General features: G+C 46.1%; 1 protein-coding gene across 7 annotated transcripts in view; it reads left to right on the forward strand.

The window, feature by feature from the left end:
* Positions 1-18,398, forward strand: part of prdm5 (PR domain containing 5) — a 473,803-nt gene that overhangs the window by 21,590 nt on the left and 433,815 nt on the right. For all 7 annotated transcript variants that reach the window (XM_085963116.1, XM_085963128.1, XM_085963123.1 and 4 more), the window contains exon 2: positions 16,873-16,956. In XM_085963116.1, coding sequence (XP_085819242.1) covers positions 16,873-16,956 — 84 coding nt within the window. The remainder of the gene's footprint in view (positions 1-16,872; positions 16,957-18,398) is intronic.

The following is an 18,398-nucleotide window of genomic DNA, read 5'->3' on the forward strand; positions in this document are numbered from 1 at the left end:
AATATTGGAAAGTGTGAGATTATGCACTTTGGCAGAAAAAATCAAGAGCAAGTTATTATCTAAATGGAGAGAAACTGCAAAGTGCTACAGTACAAAGGGATCTGGGGGTCCTGGTGCATGAAACACAAAAAGTTAGTATGCAGGTGCAGCAGGTGATCAGGAAGGCCAATGGAATCTTGGCTTTTATTGCAAGGGGGATGGAGTATAAAAACAGGGAAGTCTTGCTGCAGTTATACAGGGTATTGGTGAGGCCACACCTGGAATACTGCGCACAGTTTTGGTTTCCATATTTAAGAAAAGATATACTTGCTCTCGAGGCGGTTCAGAGAAGGTTCACTCGGTTGATTCCGGAGATGAGGGGGTTGACGTATGAGGAAAGGTTGAGTAGGTTGGGCCTCTACTCATTGGAGTTCAGAAGAATGAGAGGCGATCTTATCGAAACGTATAAGATTGTGAGGGGGCTTGATCGGGTGGATGCGGTGAGGATGTTTCCACTGATGGGTGAGACTAGAAATAGGGGGCATAATCTTAGAATAAGGGGCTGCCCTTTCAAAACTGAGATGAGGAGAAACTTCTTCACTCAGAGGGTAGTAAATCTATGGAATTTGCTACCCCAGAGAGCTGTGGAAGCTGCAACATTAATTATAAATTTAAAATGGAGATAGACAGTTTCCTAGCAGATAAGGGAATTAAGGGTTACGGAGAGAGGGCAGGGAAGTGGACGTGAGTCTAGATTCGGATCAGCCATGATCCTCTTGAATGGCGGAGCAGGCCTGAGGGGCCGTATGGCCTACTCCTGCTCCTACTTCTTATGTTCTTATGTAAGACTTGTGCTAACTTTAATATCTCAAGTGTACTCCATTTAAGTGTAGCATTTTTTAAGCAAAGGACATATTGGCTGACGTGACATCAGGACTTGAGGCAACACTCTTTAGTGCCAACAAATAAATAAAGAAAGGCAAAGCAATATAGGAACAGGAGTAGGCCATTCAGCCCCTCAAGCCTGCTCCGCCATTCAATTAGATCATGGCTGATCTGTATCTCAACTCCATTTAGCCACCTTAGCTCTATATCCCTTTATATCATTACCTAACAAAAATCTATCAATCTCAGTCTTGAAAGTTTCAATTGATCCAGCATCCACAGCCTTTTGGGAGAGAGAATTTCAGATATCTACTACCCTTTGTGTGAAAAAGTGCTTCCTGATTTATTTTCTAAATGGCCTAACTCTACTTTTAAGATTATGTCCCTTTGTTCTTGATTCTCACTTTCAGAGGAAATAGTTTCTCTGCATCTACCCTATCGAATCATGTTAACACTTTAACACCTAAATCCGATCATCCATCAATCTTCTATCCTCAAGGGAATACAAGCCAAGTTTATGCAACCTGTCCTCATAATTTAACCCTCTAAGCCCTGGTATCATTCTGCATTTATATAGCGCATTTCACAACCTCAGGATATCCCAAAGCACTTTACAGCCAATTAAATACTTTTGAAGTGTAATAATTGTTGTAATATATAAAAGTATGAAGGAGTTTCCAATATATTTACTAAAAAGAAGAAAAACTTGAATTGATATAGCGTTTTCACGACCTCAGGATGTCCCAAAGCGCTTTACAGCCATTAAAGTACTTGAAGTGTAGTCACTGTTGTAATGTAGGAAATGCAGCAGCCAATTTGCACATAGCAAGGTCCCACAAACAGCAATGTGATAATGACCAGATAGTCTGTTTTAGTGATGTTGGTTGAGGGATAAATATTGGCCAGGACACTGGGGAAAACTCCCCTGCTCTTTTTTGAAATAGTGCCACGGGATCTTTTACGTCCACCTGAGAAAGCAGAAGGGGCCTCAGTTTAACGTCTCATCCCAAAGACAATGGGGGAAAAATTCAGTTGGTAGCGCCACCCGTTAGCGCCTTAAGAGGGCGCTAAATGGAGCACAAACCAACTAGTGCCTGGGCGCAGCGATATCTGCGCCTCTCGCGAAATTGACCGGACATTTTGCGGCAGCGCTAAACAATACCGCCCGATCTCCTGCGCACGCAGATCTTGACGTCATTCGAGAGTGCAACGCCCTTGGGGCGCCCCGGACCGGAAATTCAGTGGCGCCCCCCTCCTTTCCATCTGGCGCGACCAACAACAGGTTAACTGGAGCGCTTCCCAGTTGTTGTGGGGCTGGGGGGGGGGCGCTATTTAAAGGGGGCCTCTTCCTGGCTTTTGTGTGGTAGCCATTTTTGCACTACTCGTTCTGAGAGAGAGCGAGAGAGAGATTTGGAGAGAGAATGAGAGAGACTTCTGCATTGAGTCAACGCTGTCTGAAGTAGTTTTGGCTTCTGACTATAACTTTGCAGGTACTTTGCTTTTTGATCGTCATAACTTTGATTGCCCAGATACTATGGGGGCTGCAATGGATGGGAACGTCATCCTTCCCCATCACATTCAGAGGGCACAGAGACGTAGAGAGAGAGTGGCAATCATGGCCAGACAGAGGAGGGCCAACAGTTGTCGGTACAGGAGACCTTACCCTCCCAGGGTTTTTCGCCAACAGTTCTCGTATGTCTGAGGAGCAGTGTTTGCGAAGGCTGCGATTCAGCAAGGAGGCGGTCACTGAGCTCTGCCACCTGCTTCAGCTAGATCTGCAGCCTCAACTGAGGAGCAGGATGTCTCTGTCGGTGGCAGTGAAGATAACAGTGGCTCTGAACTTTTATGCCACCGGTTCATTTCAATCCGCTACTGGGGACATCGCCAATATCTCCCAGTTCGCGGTGCATTGCTGCATCCGTCAGGTCACAAATGCCCTCTTTAAAAGGAGGCGAGAGTACATCTCTTTCCCCATGAACCCGGACAAGCAGCAAGAACGCGCAACGGGCTTTACCAGGATAGCGGGCTTCCCCATGGTGCAGGGCGCCATTGACTGCACCCATGTGGCTTTGCGGACGCCGCAAGGGAATGCCAAGGATTTCCGCAACCGAAAGGGCTTCCATTCATAGAAACATAGAAGATAGGAGCAGGAGTAGGCCATTCGGCCCCTCGAGCCTGCTCCGCCATTCAATGAGATCATGGCTGATCATCCAAATTCATTACCTTGTTCCTGCCTTCTCTCCATATCCCTTGATCCCTTTAGTCTTAAGAAATATATCCAACTCCTTCTTGAATATATTTAATGAATTGGCCTGTCCTGCCTTCTTTGGCAGAGAATTCCACAGGTTCACCACTGTCTGGGTGAAGAAATTCCTCCTCATCTCTGTTCTAAATGGCTTACCCCTTATCCTTAGACTGTGACCCCTGGTTCTGGACTCCCCGACCACCGGGAACATCCTTCCAGCATCTAGTCTGTCTAGTCCTGTTAGAATTTTATAAGTTTCGATGAGATCCCCACTCATTCTTCTAAACTCCAGCGAGTACAAGCCCAATCGACCCAATCTCTCCTCATACGTCATTCCTGCCATCCCAGGTATCAGTCTGGTGAATCTTCGCTGCCCTCCCTCCATGGCAAGAACATCCTTCCTCAGATAAGGCAACCAAAACTGCACACAATACTCAAGATGTGGCCTCACCAAGGCCCTGTACAACTGCAGCAAGACATCCTTGTTCCTGTACTCAAACCCTCTCACTACGAAGGCCAACATACCATTTGCCTTCTTAACCGCCTGCTGCACCTGCGCATATGCTTACTTTCAGCGACTGGTGCACAAGGACACCCAGGTCTCGTTGCAATTCCCCTTCTCCCAATCTATTGCCGTTTAGATAATCTGCCTTCCTGTTTTTGACACCAATGTGGATAACCTCACATTTATTCATGTTATATTGCATCTGCCATGCTTCTGCCCAATCACCCAACCTGTCCAAATCATACTGGAGTTTCTCGGCATCCTCCTCACAGCACACACGCCCACCCAGCTTTGTGTTGGCTGCAAACTTGGAGATATTACATCTAGTTCCTTCGTCCAGATCATTAATATATATTGTGAATAGCTGGGGTCCAAGGACCGATCCCTGCGGTACCCCACTAGTCACTGCCTGCCACTCGAAAGAAGAGCCGTTTATTCCAACTCTTTGCTTTCTGTCTGCCAACCAGTTCTCTATCCAAGTCAATACCTTGCCCCCAATCCCATGTGCCTTAATTTTACACGCTAATCTCTTATGCGGGACCTTATCGAAAGCCTTTTGAAAATCCAAATACACCACATCCACTGGTTCTCCCTTATCTATTTTACCAGTTACATCCTCAAAAAAATTCCAGCAGATTAGTCAAGCACGATTTACCTTTTGTAAAGCCATGTTGACTTTGTCCGATCCGGTCACTTTTTTCCAAGTGCTCTGCTATTACATCCTTCAAAATGGACTCTAGCATTTTTCCCACTACCGATGTCAGGCTTACCGGTCTGTAATTCCCTGTTTTCTCTCTACCACCCTTTTTGAACAGTGGGGTAACATTAGCTACCTGCCAATCCATGGGTACTGTTCCACAGTCTGTCGAATTTTGGAAGATGACCAGCAATGCATCTACTATTTCTAGGGCCACTTCCTTAAGTACCCTAGGATGTAGATTATCAGGCCCTGGGGATTTATCGGCCCTCAATCCCATCAATTTCCCTAACACCATTTCCCTACAAATACTGATATCTATCAGTTCCTCCCTTTCATGAGACCCTATGTTCCCCGACACCTTTGGGAGGTTATTTGTGTCCTCCTTTGTGAAGACAGAACCAAAGTATGTATTTAATTGGTCTGCCATTTCTTTGTTCCCCATTATAAATTCCTCTGATTCTGACTGCAAGGGACCTACACTTGACTTCACCAGTCTTTTTCTCTTCACATATCTATAAAAGCTTTTACAGTCAGTTTTATGTTCCCTGCAAGCTTACTCTCATACTCTATTTTCCCCCTCTTAATTAATCCTTTTGTCCTCATTTGTTGGACCCTAAACTGCTCCCAATCCTCAGGTTTACTGCTTTTTCTGGCCAATTTATATGTCCCCTCCTTGGATCTTACGTTATCCCTATTTTCCCTTGTTAGCCATGGTTGATTCACCTTTTTTGTTTTATTTTTATGCCAAACTGGGATGAACAAATTCTGTAGTTCATCCATGCGATCTTTGAATGTTTGCCATTGCCCATCCACCGTCAACACTTTGAGTGACATTCCCCAATCAATCCTACCCAACTCGCACCTCATACCATCGTAGTCTCCTTTATTTAAATTCAGGACTCGAGTCTCTGAGTCAACTATTTCACTCTCCATCTTAATGAAGAATTCTATCATATTATGATCGCTCCGACCCAAGGGGCCTCGCACAACAAGATTGCTAATTGATCCTTTCTCATTACATAATACCCAGTCTAAGATGGCCTGATCTCTAGTTGGTTCCTCGACATATTGGTCCAGGAAACCATCCCGTATACACTCCAGGAATTCCTCCTCCACAGTATTGTTACTAATTTGGTTAGCTCAATCTATATGTAGATTAAAGTCACCCATGATAACTGCTGTGCCCTTATTGCACACATCTCTAATTTCCTGTTTAATGCCATCCCCGACCTCCGCATTACTGTTTGGAGGTCTATATACCACTCCCACTAACGTTTTCTGCCCCTTGATATTTCTCAGTTCTACCCATACAGATGCCACATCATCAGAGCTAATACACTTCCTTTCAATTGTGTTAATCCCCTCTTTAACCAGCAATGCTACCCCACCTCCTTTTCCTTTTTGGCTATCTTTCCTGAATGTTGAATACCCCTGGATATTGAGTTCCCAGCCTTAGCCACCCTGGAGCCATGTTTCCGTAATCCCAATCAGATCATATTCATTCACCTCTATTTGCGCAGCTAATTCATCCACCTTATTACGAATGCTCCTCGCATTAAGACACAAAGCCTTCAGGCTTTTTTTTTTAACGCTCTTAGATCTTTTAGAATTATTATTTACTGTGGCCATGTTTGATTTAAACCCTTGATTTCTTTGTCTGTCACTTTTGTTTTTCTCCTTCGTGTCTTTTGCTTTTATCCTTGTTTCCCTTTCCTCTGTTTCCCCGCTCAGGTTCCCAACCCTCTGCCATTTTAGTTTAAACACTCCCCCTAGGACATCGGTCCCAGCCCTGCCCAGGTGCAAACCATCCGGTTTGAACTGGTCCCACTTCCCCCATAACCGGTTCCAATGCCCCAGGAATTTGAAGCCCTCCCCCTTGCACCATTCCTCTAGCCACGTATTCATCTGAAATATCCTTCTATTTCTACTCTGACTAGCACGTGGCACTGGTAGCAATCCTGAGATTACTACCTTTGAGGTCCTATTTTTAAATTTACCTCGTAACTCCCTATATTCAGCTTTTAGGACCTCATTCCTTAAACGTTCAGTTTTTCTGTGACCACAGACAGCTGATACTCGCTGTCAATGCCCACTTTCCAGGCAGCAGCCACGATGCCTTCATCCTGCGCCAGACTTCTGTGGCAGACCTTTTCGAGGCACCGCTTCACCCAGGAGGTTGACTTCTCAGGGACAAGGGATATCCTGTGTGCACCTGGCTGATGACCCCGCTCTGTTCGCCCAGCACCCCTGCTGAGCTACGATACAATGAGAGCCATCAAGCTACCAGGAACATCGTTGAGCACACAATCGGCGTGCTCAAGCAACGGTTCCGCTGTCTGGACCATTCTGGAGGAGCCCTGCAGTAATCGCCTGAACGAGTCTCCCACTTCGTTGTTGTATGCTGCATGCTGCATAACCTGGCAATCCTCAGGACCCAGCCAATGCCACCAGACATTGGAGCAGGAGGAGGAGGAGGATGATCATCAGCAGCACCAAGGCGGGAGGGAGGCACAAAGTGGAAGGGCCATCCATCAAAGGCTCATAGCAAGTCGCTTCTAGGCACCCTCTGAGTGAATGGCTTCTGCCATTCAAACAACCTGAATGAAACCATCCCGCAACCCCTAAGCCGGTCAAGGCAACAATGAGTGCAAAGACCAAACATGCACCTTTTAAATACAGACACTTCATTTCCCAAACTGTCTCATTTCCGCATGACAAAGTAAAGGAAGAAACACCAAAAAAAAGTCATTCACATAACTGGCTCTCACAACCTGGAGACAATGTCCAAAACAGTAACAAAAATTTGACCACGACCCTCGGCCTTCAATAAAACAATGAAATACATTTTGCGACACCTCCTACTTTTTGCCCTTCGAGGGTGATCTGCCTCCCTTGCGAAATTGCCCCCTTCCCACCCTGCAGCTCCTCTGTAATGGGACCCCAGTGGCTGCAGCAAGGCTGGGGGAAGGCTGCTGAGTGTCAGAAACGGAGACTGCAGATGCCCTTGAGGGACGGCCTGGACCAGTTCTGGGCCTGGAGGGCCCGGCTGCTGACTGCTCCAACTCTGCATGGGCGGCAGCAGTCTGTCCTACAGGTGGTGGCAACTGCAGTGGAGAAGTGACAGTGTTGGCAGCAGGAATGCTGTCATCTTGAGTGAGGACAGCAACTCCCTGCTCGACCGACACACTGGCATTCCGACGGGGCAGCACCTCAGCATGCGGAGCAATCTGCTGGAGCACAGATTGCTGGCCTGCTGCGGCGCGTTGACAACCCCAGGGAAATCTGCCCGATCCAGCGAGGGTGGCAGTAGTCAGTGCTCGCGTGACCTCAATCTGTGTCTGCATGAGACCAGCCACTGACTGCATTGCAGCACTTAGCATTTGCGTGGCAGCCGCCTGTGCTCCAGCGAAGTGCTCCACACTCCTTGCCAGTAATTCAATGGATTCGGGCATCCTTGCCACTGCAGCCATGAGCTCAGTGTGCCTTTGCTCCGCCTGGGCGCTCATTTCAGCGAGGACCCGCTCCTCATCTGCATTCAGTGCAGCAGGACTCGAGGCCACACTCTCCGACCGGGGAGAAGGCCCCCGAGCTTCCCTAACCCCTTCGCGTTGCTGCAGTCTGCTGGGTCCTGGAGCTTCACCCTCATCATACTATTCCCCCCCGCTCCCCTCCAGGGATGTCGTGTCCCCAGTATGGGCATGGGCTGCCTCGGCAGAGGGTTGCGCTGTTGGTCCGGCTTCCTCTTCCTCCTCGCCTTCACGACAATGGCGGCTTGAGGGCCCGTCTCCTCACCTAGTGAATCACCATCTGAAAACAAGGAGGCACAAGAGTGGCTTTAGCGTGAGGACAGGGTGGCAGCAAGGGAGACATGAGTGCAGCGATGTACTGATTTGGATTGAAAGTGTCAAAGGCTGCTGTTGTGAGGAACAAGTGGAAGGAGAGAGGACCAAAAGGTGATGACCTTACCATTGCTGGCCAGAATGGGGTCAGCGTCTCCAGTGGCGACGGGACCAAGCATCCGGCTTGCCACAACCCTGTGGATGTGCTGCTCAAGATCGCTGAGGGCTTGAAGGTGAGGCCGCCCTCCACCGGTCCTTTGCTGCTGTCTCCTATTATGAGCCAGCTTGGCCTGCAAGAAAAAGGACAGCGTCTGAGCAAATATGCAGCCATGATCTTGCCTGAAATGCCTCCCATGGTTGAATAGCCCTTACTGTATGCAGCCATGATCTTGCCTGAAATGCCTCCCATGGTTGAATAGCCCTTACTGTATGCAGCCATGATCTTGCCTGAAATGCCTCCCATGGTTGAATAGCCCCTACTGTATGCAGCCATGATCTTGCCTGAAATGCCTCCCATGGTTGAATAGCCCTTACTTGTATGCAGCCACGATCTTGCCTGAAATGCCTGCCATGGTTGAATAGCCCTTACTATATGCAGCCAATATCTTGCCTGAAATGCCTGCCATGGTTGAATAGCCCTTACTGTATGCAAAGTGTGGAATGTGCGTGTGTGTTTCATGAAAGGGCCATAGGTGTTGGATGAGTGTTGGGCATTGGGGCTTTCAAGATCCTCTGGCCATAGAGTGAGGTGGAGATGGAGGGATGAAGAGGTTTTGAAAAAAGGCACTCACCATGACGACCCGAGTGAGGTCGTTGAACTTTTTCCTGCATTGCACAGGGGTCCTAGGCACCATGCTGCTTGAGGTCACTCTGTGAGCCACCTCCCTCCACGCTTTCCTGTATTCGCTTGGCAAAGGCCTCCTGCCACTCTCTGGGTATAGTAGAGATCTCCTGCGCTCCATCGTGCCAACCAGAGCCTCCAAGGCACGCTCGCTGAAGCGCTGTGCTCGCTCCCTGGCCCCCCCCATTGTCCTTGGCTGGAAGATTTCGCCACAGGTCTGTCCAGGCCGAGACTCGAGTCTCCAGTGAGCAGGGCATGGCTGCAGAGCAAGATCGACCCTCCCCTTTAAGAACTGACCGGCGCCAGTGTGTCTGTGTTCAATCGCTAACTGACAGCACCTGTGCTGCGCCCGCCCTCTGAGGTAGCGCCTCGCTCCTCGGCCTTAGCGCCTTAAGAGAATTGTGTAGCACCTGATTTAGCGCTCCAATCACCTCCAGGGGCGAGAGAGGCAAATTTTGCAGTCGGTGGCGATAATTTGCGCCGAGTGCTAAACTTTGCGCCTGGCCGATATTCGCACCTCAAAATGGGCGATACCGAATTTCTCCCCCAGTGAGACTTAAGTTATGAGTGAGTCCACAAGGGTCAGATTCATTAGTTAAACATTTTCTTTCATTCTTTAAAAAAACACTGTGATCTTCTTTAGTTTCTTCCTGTGACTGCAGCCAACTCTTCCAGAGGATGAGCAGACAAGCTTCTCCCAGGCCACTGCCAACGTGACTCTGTTCATGGAAGTCCTGCAGGTTGGCTTGCCCTTCAGTTTCCTCATAGAAAAGGACCTGACTTTAGCTGTTGTCTCCTCCAGGAGCCTGACTGAGATGAAGTATTTTCCATTTGACAAATTGTGGATATAGCTATGCAAGGCATACTATATTTAATAAACTAATAGATTCTATTAATCAGATAAGCTGGCATATCCTTTTGTAATTAATTTGTAGTTATTTTTGGATGTCTATTTTAACCTAATAATTCACTACATAGTCATTTTGCAACAACCTATTTTTAGAAACTCCATTCATAAGAACATAAGAAATAGGAGCAGGAGTAGGCCAATCGGCCCCTCGATCCTGCTCCGCCATTCAATAAGATCATGGCTGATCTGATCCTAACCGCCAATCCACTATCACAGAATCCATTCATCTTCTAAGGATATATTGTAAAAAGGGCAGATATCTAATTGTTATCAGAATACTTTTGTCTTAAAGCTTTCAGTTTGTGTTGGGTATTGGTTATTTTGTTACGTATTAAAATATTACTCTAGCATGAAAAAATTACGCACATACAAGTACTTCATGCCTTCTTGAATTTGGCCTCTAAACATTTGAAGCTAATTAATACAGCTATGCGTCTCTGAGATTATTGGTAAGAAGAAAAATGAATATTTTGCTTTAGTTTAACCATTTTTATGTGGATGCCTGTTTTGTTGAGAAACTGATATCCTGTAAGCACAATTCCCATCCTTTTGTTTGCTTTGCACATGTGTATTGTGTGTAATATATTACAAGCTCACATGTGTATTGTGTGTAATATATTACAAGCTCACATGTGTATTGTGTAATATATTACAAGCTCACATGTGTATTGTGTGTAATATATTACAACTTCACATGTGTATTGTGTGTAATATATTACAAGCTCACATGTGTATTGTGTGTAATATATTACAAGCTCACATGTGTATTGTGTGTAATATATTACAAGCTCACATGTGTATTGTGTGTAATATATTACAAGCTCACATGTGTATTGTGTGTAATATATTACAAGCTCACATGTGTATTGTGTGTAATATATTACAAGCTCACATGTGTATTGTGTGTAATATATTACAAGCTCACATGTGTATTGTGTGTAATATATTACAAGCTCACATGTGTATTGTGTGTAATATATTACAAGCTCACATGTGTATTGTGTGTAATATATTACAACTTCACGTGTATTGTGTGTAATATATTACAAGCTCACATGTGTATTGTGTGTAATATATTACAAGCTCACATGTGTATTGTGTGTAATATATTACAAGCTCACATGTGTATTGTGTGTAATATATTACAAGCTCACATGTGTATTGTGTGTAATATATTACAAGCTCACATGTGTATTGTGTGTAATATATTACAAGCTCACATGTGTATTGTGTGTAATATATTACAAGCTCACATGACTGGTTTGGAATTCTACTGTCTGGGCGGAGGAAAGCTACCGACAGATTTTTAAAAAATAAATTTTTTAAAATATGTTCATGTGTGTTCAATTTGTGATTTCTATGGTTGTCCAGTTGCTATGTATTTGTGGGATCTATTTCTTCTGTAATATTGGGGCTGTACGTCTAAGGAATCTATGTTTCTAGTTATTTTTGTGGGTAGAGAATGATTGAAGTATTCAGTTTACTGTAATGGGCTATTTGACTTAAAAGTCAACATGATTCCAAATAAGGAATTTCTTTTGGTTGGTTGTTTGGGGGGGTGGGGGGAGGAGGGCTAAAAATGCTGCTATTTTCAAAGTTGAAGATCGCTGCCTCATTAATTTTAAAGATTTTCTTGCCCCATCCATATATCAGATCCATATTATTCATTCCACCATCCTTATGCAGACACGAACCTCTTCCTGGGCCAAACAAAAGAAGTAGACTGCAGAAAATAAAACCTTTTTAGCTACTGATTAAATCATGTCTTTTATGGATAGTGGACGCTAAAAATGTGATTAAACATTTTAAAAGAAGGCGTAGAATCATAGAATAGTACAGCACAGAAGGAGGCCATTCAGCCCATCGAGTCTGCACCAGCTCTTTTGAAGAGCAATCCAGTTAGTCCCACTCCCCCGTTCTTTCCCCATATCCCTGCATTTTTTTTCTCCTTCAATTATTTATCCAATTCCCTTTTGAAGGATACTATTGAATCTGTTTCCACCACCCTATCAGACAGCGCATTCCAAATCCCCACTCATTGCATCAAAAAAGTTTTTCCTCACGTTGCCTCTGGTTCTTTTGCCAATCACCTTAAATCTGTGCCCTCTGGTTATTGACCCTTTAGCATTGGAAACAGTTTCTCTTTATTTACTCTATCTAAACCCTTCATGATTTTAAACACCTCTATCAAATCTCCTCTTAGCTGTCTGTGCTCCAAGGGGAACAACCTCAGCTTCTCCGAGTCTATCCACGTAACCGTATTCCCTCCTCCCTGGAACCATTCTAGTAAATCTCTTCTGTACCCTCTCCAAAGTCTTCATGTCCTTCCTAAAGTGTGGTGCCCAGAATTGGACACAGTACTCCAGCTGGGGCCGAACTAGTGTTTTATATAGGTTTAGCATAACTTCCTGGCTTTTGTACTCTATGCCTCTATTTATAAAGTGCAGGATCCCATATGCTTTATTAACCTGTCCTGCCATCTTCAAAGATGGGGATAGAGGCTTCTGAACTAAAATGGCCTCAAATGGGCAGAATTCAGGTTCTCATAAATGACTAAATGGTTCAATTCAGGCCACTTTGAGATTTTAATTCAGTTTGACACTCATTACCTGTTTTAATATTACAAAGTTTTAAAATGAATGTAAGCATGGTATAACTTGAACACTGGATCCAAAAGTCTTATTTCACTGTAGGGTTTCCCCCCTATGTAGACCCTGCCTCATCTCTAATAATTTATTGCAGCAGGTGTTTCCTCTTTTTATAATGTTATTATTATTGGCTGGTGTCCTGTCTAACTGCCACAGCTATAAAACAAAACAGCTCCTCACACTGGACAGTAACATCATTTTAAAAAAATTGATAAGTTCTTCAGTGAAGTACTTTTATTTTTCATGAAGGTTTCTGCAGGCACAGACATAAATGGTAAAATAGTAATTTCTCAAGAACTGTGACTGATAGCACCATAGAGTCATAGAGTCATAGAGTCATAGAGTAATACAGCACGGATAGAGGCCCTTCGGCCCATCGTGTCCGCGCCGGCCATCAAGCCCTGTCTAATCTAATCCCATATTCCAGCATTTGGCCCGTAGCCTTGTATGCTATGGCATTTCAAGTGCACATCCAAATGCTTCTTAAATGTTGTGAGGGTTTCTGCCTCCACAACCCTTTCAGGCAGTGAGTTCCAGACTCCAACCACCCTCTGGGTGAAAATGTTCTTTCTCAAATCCCCTCTAAACCTCCCGCCCTTTACCTTGAATCTATGCCCCCTAGTTATTGACCCCTCTACTAAGGGAAAAAGCTCCTCAGCATCCATCCTATCTATGCCCCTCATAATTTTGTACACCTCAATCATGTCCCCCCTCAGCCTCCTCAGCTCCAAGGAAAACAAACCCAATCTGCCCAGTCTTTCTTCATAGCTGAAGCGCTCCAGCCCTGGTAACATCCTGGTGAACCTCCTCTGCACCCTCTCTAACGCGATCACATCCTTCCTGTAGTGTGGCGACCAGAACTGCACACAGTATTCCAGCTGTGGCCTAACCAGTGTTTTATACAGCTCCATCATAACCTCCTTGCTCTTATATTCAATGCCTCGGCTAATGAAGGCAAGTATCCCATATGCCTTTTTTACCACCTTATCCACCTGTTCCGCCACCTTCAGGGATCTGTGTACTTGCACACCCAGATCCCTCTGACCCTCCGTCTTGCCTAGGGTCTTTCCATTCATTGTGTATTCCTTTGCCTTGTTAGTCCCCCCAAAGTGCATCACCTCGCACTTTTCCGGGTTAAATTCCATTTGCCACTGTTCCGCCCATCTGACCAACCCATCTATATCGTCCTGCAGACTGAGGCTACCCTCCTCGCTATTTACCACCCTACCAATTTTTGTATCATCCGCGAACTTACTGATCATACCCTTTACATTCATATCCAAGTCATTAATGTAGACCACAAACAGCAAGGGACCCAGCACCGATCCCTGTGGTACCCCACTGGCCACAGGCTTCCAGTCACAAAAACAACCTTCGACCATCACCCTCTGCCTTCTGCCACTAAGCCAGTTTTGTATCCAATGTGCCAAGGCACCCTGGATTCCATGGGCTCTTACCTTCTTGACCAGTCTCCTGTGCGGGACTTTATCGAAGGCCTTACTGAAATCCATGTATACCACATCCACTGCGTTACCCTCATCCACACACCTAGTCACCCCCTCAAAAAATTCAATCAAATTAGTCAGACATGATCTTCCCTTGACAAAGCCATGTTGACTATCCCTGATTAATCCTTGCCTCTCCAAGTGGACACAAATTTTGTCCCTCAGGATTTTTTCCAATAATTTTCCTACCACTGATGTTAGGCTCACTGGCCTGTAGTTCCCCGGTTTTTCCCTACTACCCTTCTTGAATAATGGTACGACATTAGCGGTTCTCCAGTCCTCTGGCACATCCCCTGTGGCCAGAGAGGTCCTGAATATATGTGTTAGAGCCCCCGCAATCTCCTCCTTTGCCTCACACAGCAGCCTGGGATACATTTCATCCGGGCCTGGGGATTTATCCATTTTTAGGCCAGCTAAAACCGCCAATACCTCCTCCCTCTCGATGTTAATATGTTCGAGCATATCACAGTCCCCCCGCCCTATTTCTATGTCTACATCGTCCTTCTCCATAGTGAAAACAGATGCAAAAAATTCATTTAGAACCCCTCCTACATCTTCCGGCTCCACACACAGATTGCCACTTTTGTCCCTAATGGGCCCTATTTTTTCCCGAGTTATCCTCTTACCCTTAATATACTTATAAAACATCTTCGGATTTTCCTTTATTTTGCTCGCCAGTGTTATTTCATGGCCCCTCCTTGATCTCCTAATTTCTTTTTTAAGTATCCCCCTGCACTTTTTGTACTCCTCTAGGGCTTCCTCCGTCTTTAGCCTTTTGTATCTACCAAAAGCCCTCCTTTTTTTCCTAATCCATTCTCGTATATCCCCTGACATCCAAGGTTCCCTGTGGTTTTTGGAACCACCCTTGACCTTTACGGGAACATGTTGCCATTGTATGATCTCAATCTCCCTTCTGAAAGCCTCCCATTGCTCCGATGCGGATTTTCCTACAAGTAGCTGATCCCAGTCCATTTTGGCCAGATCCTGCCTTATCCTATTAAAATCGGCCTTCCCCCAATTTAGAACATTTATTTCCGGCCCAGCTCTGTCCTTTTCCATGGCCACCTTAAATCTTACCATATTATGGTCACTGTCACCAAAGTGCTCACCTACTAGCACTTTTTCCACTTGGCCGGCCACATTCCCTAGAATTAGGTCCAGTACCGCCCCCTCTCTTGTAGGACTTTCTACATGCTGGCTCAAAAAGCTCTCCTGGATGCACTTTAAGAATTCTACACCCTCTGAGCCTTTCACACTCTGACTATCCCAGTTAATATTGGGGAAGTTGAAATCCCCCATTATTATTACCCTATTATTTGCACATTTCTCTGAGATTTGCCTACATATCTGTTCCTCTATCTCCCCCTGACTGTTTGGAGGCCTATAGTACACTCCCAGCAAAGTGCTTGCCCCCTTTTTGTTTTTAAGCTCCACCCATATGGCCTCATTAGAGGACCCTGCTAATATATCATCCCTCCTTACTGCAGTAATTGACTCCTTAATTAATATTGCGACACCCCCTCCTCTTATACCTCCCCCTCTGTCTCGCCTGAAGATTCTGTACCCTGGAATATTGAGCTGCCAGTCTTGCCCTTCCCTCAACCATGTCTCCGTGATAGCAACAATATCATACTCCCATGTGTTTATTAACACCTTCAGTTCATCCACCTTATTTGCAAGACTCCTTGCATTAAAATAGATGCCATCCAGCCTTGCCCTTATATATTTGCCCTGTCTACCAAGCTGACTTGTTTTTTTCTCTATAATTGGCAGCACATCCCCCCCTATTTCAGCTCCCCTCTGTATCCCATCCCCCTGCCAAGTTAGTTTAAACCCCCCCCAACAGTGCTAGCAAACCTCCCCGCAAGGATATTTGTCCCGCTCTGGTTCAGGTGCAACCCGTCCGACTTGTACAAGTCCCACCTTTCCCAGAAGCAGGCCCAGTGATCCAGGAAAGTAAAACCCTCCCCCCTACACCAACTCTTTAGCCACGCATTCATCTGCTCTATCCTCCCATTCCTATACTTACTAGCACGTGGCACTGGGAGTAATCCAGAGATTACAACCTTTGAGGTCCTGCTCTTTAATCTGTTACCTAGCTCCCTAAATTCTTGATGCAGGACCTCATCCCTCTTTTTACCTATGTCGTTGGTACCAATGTGGACCACGACCATTGGCTGTTCACCCTCCCCCTCCAGAATGCCCTGCAGCCGCTCAGTGACATCCTTGACCCTGGCACCAGGGAGGCAACAAACCATCCTGGATTCACGTCTACGGCCACAGAAACGCCTATCTGTTCCCCTTACTATAGAATCCCCTACCACTATTGCTCTCCCACTCTTTTTCCCCCCTTCCTGGGCAGCAGGAGCACCCCCAGTGCCAGGAAGTTGGCTGCTGCTGCCTTCCCCTGGTGAGTCATCCCCCTCAACAGTATCCAAAGCGGTATACTTGTTTGAAAGGGGGATGCCCGCAGGGGTTCCCTGCACTACCTGCCTGCCTTTGTTGCAAACTCCAGTAAATCTTCAGGTTGACTATTGGAGGGATTGCTATTCTTTTCACTAGGAATTGTGCCTTGTGTCATAAAAACATCATGATTTCAATTTGTGAAATACTTGCAACTTATTGACTGCAAAGGTTGTTGTGATTTATAGTTGCACATTAAAGATAATCGGAACAATATTATGTTGTAATCTGAGTAAAAAATGTTTTGCAAATTGGGAGCAGGATCAAATGCAGGTTGGTGCAGATCTGATTTTCCTCCCTCTGGAGGTGCAATCTATCACTGTAAAAACAACTCTTCTCTCTTTGTTGGCAGGGAGAGAAGTTTGGGCCTTTTGCTGGAGAGAAAAGAATGCCCCATGAACTGGATGAAAGCATGGATCCCAGGCTGATGTGGGAGGTAGCTGCTCATATTACTGTATTGAATCACATGTTGTATAAACCAATAAAGGAGTTCTACCCTACCCATAAGACTTTTGCATATATTGCTCCCTTCCCAATTGAAGGGCTTTTTACTTTACCGTGTGCGCTGTTTCCCTCCAATATGGGACATTTATATAATCTCACTTGGGAAACATTAAACAACACATCTGGTTCATTGATCCTGTGTGATGACATATCAGACATGTAATCTGTATGTCCCCACTTGCAAACCTCATTGAAATGATTGTAGAAAGCAGTAACACAGTCCACCTGGGATTGAGTGCTTTTCTAATGGGATTGTGTGTTTGCTGATTATTTGCTTCCCTGTGGTGATCTGTCTATCTTCTTAGGTGGTCTTAGGGAAATAAAGAATAGAGCGCAATGTGGAAAGTTTTGCCCTAGAATACCTTTTGGGGCGGGGGTGGGGGAAGAAATATTTCCCATCATGATGTGAGTTGTACAGGCAATGGAAACAAAAAATCTCCTGTGCATTCATTTCTGTACTAGGCTTTTTCAAACTAAAGGGCAACATAAATGGAAGTACAGTGAAATGAGACTGTTTTAAGTAAATGCAATCTCTACAATCTACTGTTCTTTGCAGTAAACACCTTTTGACTGCTACTTTCTCAACTAGTTTGGTATTTTTCTGAATATATCAGTTTTATTCTTGCAGAAAGTAATTTTAACGGACAGTAAATGAAAACAGTAGGGGGGAGAAATTCGGTGGAGTCGCAAGCGGGGCACCCAGCTCGCCTGGGCGCCGGAATTACCGCTGCGATCGGAGCAGTTGCGACCGCCGGAAATTCAGCTTGTGTGCCCCAAGAGGGACACGGGGCGCTGCTCGAGGCGCTCCGCATCCCTCTTAGGGCGTTGAAACTGAATATCGCAGCGAAACATGCCGCAGCGCCACACGCTGCGGCACGGCGCGCTGCGGTACTGCAGGCCTTCCTCCCATTCTTAAGGGGGAGGGGCCTGCACCAGCGTGATCAGAGATCGCGTGTGCCGGCAAAAGAGCCCGGCACTGAGGAGAAGTGCCGGGCTCTCAGAAAACAGCCGGCACTGCCGCGGGGGGAGATCAGGAGGCTGGGGACGGAGGTGCTGGCAGGCGGCCGCCGAAAAAAAACGGCCGCCCCGCACCTCCACCTTAATTTGCGCCACTCCCGCCACAGGTAGGCCCCGTGAACCGGGCGCGATTTGCGAACGGCGCTACAGAGGCAGGCGCTACCAAATATCGCGATCGGGGCGGTAGCGGGGCGCTGCGCACACCGATGACGTCATCGGTGGCGGTGCAGCGCAACAGGCTAACGCCGCCATTAGCGCCCCAGCTAAATATCGCGGGAGGCGTGGCCAGTGGTGCTAAAGCCACTGAGTGCCCTCTTTAGGCACTAACTGGTGGTGCAGCCCACCGAATTTCTAGGC

The sequence above is a fragment of the Somniosus microcephalus genome, chromosome 2, assembly GCF_052327205.1.
Source record: "Somniosus microcephalus isolate GS21.2 chromosome 2, FLI_Smic_1.0, whole genome shotgun sequence".
NCBI classification, from domain to species: Eukaryota; Metazoa; Chordata; class Chondrichthyes; order Squaliformes; family Somniosidae; genus Somniosus; species Somniosus microcephalus.